This window comes from Diadema antillarum, unplaced genomic scaffold (assembly GCF_040938485.1).
Source record: "Diadema antillarum isolate AM-2024a unplaced genomic scaffold, OU_Dant_1.0 scf00000132, whole genome shotgun sequence".
NCBI lineage: Eukaryota > Metazoa > Echinodermata > Echinoidea > Diadematoida > Diadematidae > Diadema > Diadema antillarum.
In genome coordinates, this window is record NW_027271021.1 from 1673546 (window position 1) to 1680883 (window position 7338).

At 40.2% G+C, this 7338-nt stretch overlaps 1 protein-coding gene across 1 annotated transcript; it reads right to left on the reverse strand.

The window, feature by feature from the left end:
- Positions 1-6006: 6006 nt before the first annotated feature.
- LOC139720744 (uncharacterized) lies at positions 6007-7050 on the reverse strand. The gene has a single exon (XM_071632099.1). The coding sequence runs from the start codon at positions 7048-7050 to the stop codon at positions 6007-6009; it is 1044 nt and encodes a 347-aa protein (XP_071488200.1).
- Between the last annotated feature and the right edge of the window lie 288 nt (positions 7051-7338).

The window sequence follows — 7338 nt, forward strand, 5'->3', positions numbered from 1 at the left end:
ACGCATTAAATTGCCTCGGTTCTATCTATACCATGCAGTGTGGTGTTTTTGTTTTGTGGGTTCTTTGCTTATGACTAATGGGACCACACTAACTGAAATGCATCAAAATATGCATTGTGAGAAAAAAATAGTTTTGAATGGCTTATAATATAGACCAGTGATTTGAAAGCATTAGCATGTCTGGTAAAATAATTTGAAAATTACGGAATATCGAATGGTTGGAAATTAAGAAATACATGTACACTGTACGTACGTGTAACATCATGAGCAAAGTAGGAAACAAGGAAGTACACTATATACCTGTAACATCACGAACTGCAGAATCAAGTGGACTGGTGAATTGGAAAGGATGGTGTAGACCTACATCGATACTTCTCACTGAAATAATTCCGTCATCATTATATGATTGTCATATTTATTGGGCTTCCATTATGTTTGATTTGGTTTTTTTCTCTAACAGTTGTTCTCATAGTGATATTTTGCGTGTTTAGGTGGACCTTTTTTTATAATACAACTTTCAACTCTGCACACCGAGCAATGTGCACGAAGAAAGAGTATCCATGTTGGTTGGAGGATTAAAACAAGGAACTTCAGGTAAGTGCTGGAGTAACAACCAGTGAAAGTCATTCTCACTTACTGGGCAATATACTTTAGAATAAAATGCCTACGAATCAGAAATGTGCTTGGCAATGGTACCCTAGATTGGAAAATACATGTATGGTGAAAGCAGTATCGCACGGGGCCATTCATTGCAGCGGTTACTAAGGACGCACGTACGTACACATTCTCGTAAAACTCCCCGAATATCCCCCAAACTGTTTACCAATAGACACCATGAAATTTGGTATTATAAACATTTCAGAAACAACCTAGGAATGTTGATGATCGTCAATACTTACGGTGATGTCGTTTGTCATCAAAGCAAACTATAATCCCGGGAGTTATTGCTGATCTTGTTCTGATGGTTATCGCTTGCTGTGAAATTTGATAATCGTTCGGAGTTGTGATTGTGTACGGACGTGTGATGCGAGTGTGTACATTATACAGACGGCACGTTCTTAGGACCCCACCGTGAGAGCACACGGCGGTGGGGAATTTCTTTTGTTCTCCTGAATAAGTGCTGAGAGGTCGACCCCTCGTGAAAAGGTGAGCTTTGAAGTTATTGTAGCTGACGAGCGCAGCAGATCGATAGTGCGTGCTCTCAATAGACGTGACGTGACAATGTATATCGACTGGAATAATCGAGCACTATCGGTTTGCCGATATATCCGGATATGTTAGTTTGGTTACAAGAGGCATGGTAAATAATTACTTTGGCGCTCATACTCGGTCATACTTGTATCAGATTGCTTGGTGTTTCCGAAGTCTTTGCTTTCTCATTCATCCCATGTCTTCAGATGTCATTAAACCTGATGTGGTCTTATCTGCGTCTTTTTTTTTATCCCGTCGAGAAATTTGTACAATTCTTTCTCGCTTATACTAGTTACCATCCGTATTTTTCATTCTACCCAGTTGAGTTAAAGTAATATTAACATCACTTATGAAATCACCTGTGTTATCACACAATTTTACTACATTCCCTCTACTGATATAGTTGCCGATTTCACATAATGGAAAACGCATGAGAGTATATTAATGCTAGATATATATATCTCTCTCTTCAAATATGTTATCATTTATCACACTCAATTCATTATATCCATTATTCCCGTATGGCTTGTAGTGCTTAAGACTTCTATTCCATCCATGTTTGATTATACAGACAATAAAATTGAGAAAGACATAGGATCGAAAGCTCTGAGGGTTATACGCAGTTGGCATCCTGCGACATTCATCGTTTTCATTTGTCACGATGATATATATACTAGTATATATATATATATATATATATATATATATATATATATATATATATATCCATTATAAACCCGCACAACACTTGTGATATCAGTAAGTCTACGGAGTTCCTGAACTTCAATGTTTGGTGTTAATTAAGAGACGGCTAATTAACATGATAATCATTCCAGGTTGCATATCATTACGTAAGATGTCCGAGCCTGCGCAGATGCGGCTTGCCAAACAGAACTGCTGCCTTGTCATTAAATTGTCTGTATGCGGCCTTGGAACAGGATTGTATTTCTCTCTTTAAGCCCGTAAGATGGACTTTCTTTGATCAGCAAATAAAGAATAAATGCTTTATCGATCGTGAGCTGAATGAAAAAAGTGAGTGGGGGTGATGTCTCGATTAAACAAAAGGAAAGCAGATTATTCCCCGCTGTCATTCACATTAAGCTCTTTTATTCAACGACGGTACATTGTAGAACCCACTCTGTCTATCACCGTCTGTACCTCCAGTTAAGGAAGAAACATTCTGTTACCAAGCTGTTACCAAGCTGTTTTCCTCTACTCCTTTCACTTTTGATCCAAAGACACGTCATTCAATCTAAATGAAATTAAATCATTAAATCTCCTAAAACTGCTGACGGGTCACCTGTCTAGTCGAGATTTCAGCAGCTTGAATAAGAAATGTCTGACACATATACATTGTATTCATTTTGTAGTTGTTGTTTTTTGTGACAGCTTTTAGAGTATAGTGTGGACTTTTGCATTTTATTGTAACCATCGACATTATCATTGCATGATTTTAACATGATACCTTTTATCTGATGGACCGTTGTTGTGTTTTTTCATAGTTTTTGTCATTGTTCAGTTTCTTTATCTATTTATGCATTCCCAATGATTTGAACCCCATTTCATAAAAAGTTGATATTATAGCAACTCTTGCTGGAATGGCAACGGTCATGAGTAACGACAAGAATCCAGCTTCCTGATTGGCTGTTGCTATTGGAAGTTGCCATTCCAGCAAGAGTAGCATCTTTTATGAAATGGGACACAGGACAGTTCAGGTCGCTACACTGAGTTTCTAGCAACATGACAGAAACTGGCACTGAAACAATGAAATACCTAATTTGCGTTCATGAACAAGCAGGAATGTATCGTCGAAGACGAGAATGATATCACATGAAAGCAATGACTGAAGTTCTATTTGGTTGATGATCACAATTCCAATGTGTCATTGCCACTCATAGTCTACTATATGGAAATAATTGATTCTTATTGAAGTGATTATAAAATATCCCAGGACCAGAAGATGTTTCAAATGATTATTCCAACAAAAAAACAACAACAACAAAAAAAGAAAAAATGACGAAAACACAAGTAGGCCTTCGGGTTTGGCCATTAAGTGTGTAGGAAATATGAAGTGGGTGACAAATAAGAAAGTTATAACAACTTTATTTCATAATTTATCTTTGAGACAATGACAAGGGGAAAAATCGTAAGCCCGCATAATTTTCCTTGGTAACGATGGTCATGATTTGTATGTTGTTTCTATCTTTGTTAACGCCTGTGTAGGTGTGTGTGTGTTTAGAACTTATTGAATTCGACGAGAGCATTTATTGTCATCTATATCTCATATCCAAATCCATACTCTCGTGAGTCAAGTGATACATGTTATAGTGATGTTCCTAAAAATTATTCAATTTCGCTATCCACATTATACTTACATTGTTTGTATTACTCCGCATAGTCTCGGATTTGATGAGAACACAGGAATAACCAAAACTCGTCATTGTAAAAGAAAAACAACTATGAAAGTTAAAAACAAACACAAAGCACTGTGGCATAGTGGATAAGACTCCCGACTCCCGATCGGAGGACACGAGTTCGAATCCCGCCCAGTGCTTACGTCCTTGGACAAGATGCTTTTACCCACTATGTCCCTCTCGACCCAGGTGTATAAGTGGGTACCTGGCAACGCTAGGATGATAATAATTGCAGGGCCCTCTGGTAGAGCAGTGGTAACACTGAATAGGCTACCCTGGGTAAATAAGACCTTTTTATTATTATTGTTATTATTATTATTATTATTATTATTATTATTATTATTATTATTATTATTATTATTATTGTTGTTGTTGTTGTCTGTCTGTCTGCTGTAATTCTCGACCTTGCTCTATTTGTATGAGTCTCTCTCTCTCTCGTCTCTTTCTCTCACCCCCTTTCGATCTTACCGTTTCTTTCTCTGTTTGAGGGTCCCATATCGTACAAGCTTTGCTTTTTAGTGGGACCCTCCATTTCCATCCCCATCCTTATTTAATTTGTACTATGCATATGATATAAAGATATTTTAAAAATACATTTATGTTTTCTTCATTTTATTACTCATTTATCACATGTATTTTGTTAATTTACGTTTTTGCAATTATTACAAATATGTTCTGCTTATAATATACATTTATATCTCTGTTTATTTCATGGAAATGAAAATAAATTTGAACCTGAACTTTGAACTTTAAACTTTGTCTTTTTCGGTTTGTCTATGTCTCACATCTCAACCTCTTATGATAACGTTTCACACACAACACACACACATCCACACTCATACACCTCTCGGTAGAATTAGTTTTTGTATCAAAACAAACAAACAAACAAACAAACAAATAAACCAACAACGCTCGACTGAACGCTGATGCACGTCGTTTACTTTGTATAACTAATTTATTCTGGACATCCTCTATTTATTGTAAAAATCTCTACATAGCAGTGATTCATCTATATAGTTCTACATCTTTTCTTGGCAAGCGCGGACTAACAATCATCTTGGCACTCAAATATAACACTCGACAGCGTGAGAAATCACAGAGTAGACATGTGAAAAGAAAAAAAAAGAAATTGAAAGGGGTCATCCCACGAGTCTGACACTCACGAGTCACACGGCCCAGGAGCAAGACAATGAAAAAAAGGGTCCATGAGTCATACACCACGACCCCAAGAGCCCACGAGCCAGACATCAAGTAAAACAGGCCCATCGTCTAGGCAGTAAGTATATAAAACAGACCAATGAGCAAGACACTCATGAGATTTACACTTAAAGGCAAATAAGGCTCATGAACTCGACACTATCCCCATACGCCCCGTGGAGTAATGTTGAACTCGTGTGCTTGTTTTGTCTGGTGTCGAGATAGTGGGCCTTACTTGCCTATAACGTCGAGCTCATAGGCCTTGTTTGCCTGTAATGTGTAGCTCGTGGACTGTATAAGTTCGTGGGCCGATTTTAGCTCGTGGGCTGTATGACTCGTGAGCTGAATAACTCGTGGGATGTACATGACTCGTATGCAGTATGCCTCCTATGGGTATTGAGATCATGGCGTTCAAAAGCTTGAAATACCGATTACACTAGGAAGACTAACGGAAGATACATCACATTCTGTTACTCAAAAGAAAAAAAAGTGAGAGGGTGTAGTTACCCCATCCCCCCCCCCCCCCACACACACACACAAAGATGAACCCTTTTGGGTCCAATCCTACGGAGACGGCATCTAGCGAAGATATTAAGCGAATGTGCAAACGAGTGTGTAAAGACGAGAACATTCATTTTCAGAATCTGGAGAAAGGATAGGGTCTGAAATTAGTTATTAATGTGGCTCACAAGTTACAACGAGAACTCAACGTATCCATTTTTCTGGTGTTTGATCTCATAGTATCACGTATTTGACAAAATGACATTCTGATGTGATAACACACACACATGCACACAAACATGTATTTACCGGTTTTACTCCATTCATTCGTCATCGGGAACCAATTTACCTCCAATATCTGTGACTTTTCTTTTATCAGTGGAATATGGCCCCTCTGTCTGCAATTACGACTTTAGATGCTACATTGCGAATTCTTTCAACGTTGCCAACAATGAAAGGCGCAGATAAACAAAGCAAACAAATGTTAGAATCTTTACGCATTTCGGTTCGCAACAATTTCTGATTAAGGTTACTTTTGTCAAAGTATTTTTTATGGAAGTGAAGAAACTCCGTGCCTTTCACTGGATAAAGAATAACGGAGACTGCTGATCATGAAACAAAATTGTTCTAAGGGCAAACGATTCACTGAACATGTGCAAAGTCATAAATCAACACATTTGACGAAGACTTAAAGTGAAACAGATCATGTGAAGTATTCGAAGACATCGTTACTGGTATTGAAGCGAACCACCCTGGACCCCTCAGGGGCAGTTCTTGGCTTCACACCGCTCCACACGTGGCCCCGAATCTCCTTATTATTGGCGTTTACTTCGGTGTACGCGCTTATCGACAGGTCTGCTATCTTCTCGGACTTTTTACTCCTTCTTCCGCGCGCCGTCTGACGAGAACTCTGTCTGGTCTGCGCCCGCGCTTTCAACCTCTGGCGAGGAAGGGGTTCCTTGGTCGCTTTGACTCCATCTCCGCCAAGTCTTTTTGAGGTTACGGAAGACACAATGGTATCACAATTCTGAGGGCTGTTATCAACATCGCTGTCAACTTTGGACTTGATGCCTGGATCAGACTTTCTTCGCATGATTGCATTTTTAAAGCTCCCGGAATCAGAGTCTTGCAGTCTGCTGCTACTCTCCTCTGATATCGTGTCAGTATCCCGCGCCAAACTTGTGAGTCCGCCATCGACGGGCCTGCGCGTGCGTCGGCCCTCAGTGTGCGGTCTGTCTAGGAGGGCGTGCACCGAGTCTTGTGGCCGGTAGTTAGACAATTCTGACTGTGATCGCGATAGATTCCTCGTGAGGGAATACCTCGAATCGTCCCTGCCTGATCCGCTGGTGGCTTTCGTCACAGCCAACCTCGGCAGTGAGGTGTAGGGCGATTTCGGGAGCTGCATACTCAGCATCTTCAGGCTATCGGCAGACGGGTGCGAGACAACCGAGGCAACCGTAGGAAAAGACGACCGGAAAGATCCCGTGAGCTGCTGCACCACGAACGGGCTCATCAGGTCGAACTTTGTGATGTCCTTCAAACAGAGAGAAGTCCTGTTGGGATCGTCACGCTCGCGCTTTGGGTCAGATCGCAGGACCGACGACGACAAGTTTAGGTCGCCACTATTGCCGCCCACACCACGCGATGTCCCAAGCGTCCTTACTCTACTGGATATCACCGTAGAGGGCACTGTAGGTCTTTTCGAGGGCGGCATTTGCAGGTGCATGAGATTGGTATTGTGAGCCATCTCTTTTGAAAATCGCCTCTCCTGCAGCTGTTTGTCCACTAAGTTTATGATCCTTAAAGACAGGTCATCGCCGAATTGCCATTTCATTCGAGCCTGAATAGATATTGATCTCCATAAATCTGTTGTCTCCACTTTCCATCTTGAAGACTGTTTGGAGAGTTCCTACTGACAACACTATTTTTCATAGATGACGGAAAACCAGACATGATTAGAACATCAAAGATTGTACTGGTGATGTTGATTGACGAAAACTTTGGTAGCGGAGGACGCTTATCAGGAAAGACTGTC

Bases quoted from the DNA above. Each gene is read 5' to 3' on its own strand.
- LOC139720744 (XM_071632099.1), bottom strand. From the start codon at position 7,050: ATGGCTCACAATACCAATCTCATGCACCTGCAAATGCCGCCCTCGAAA.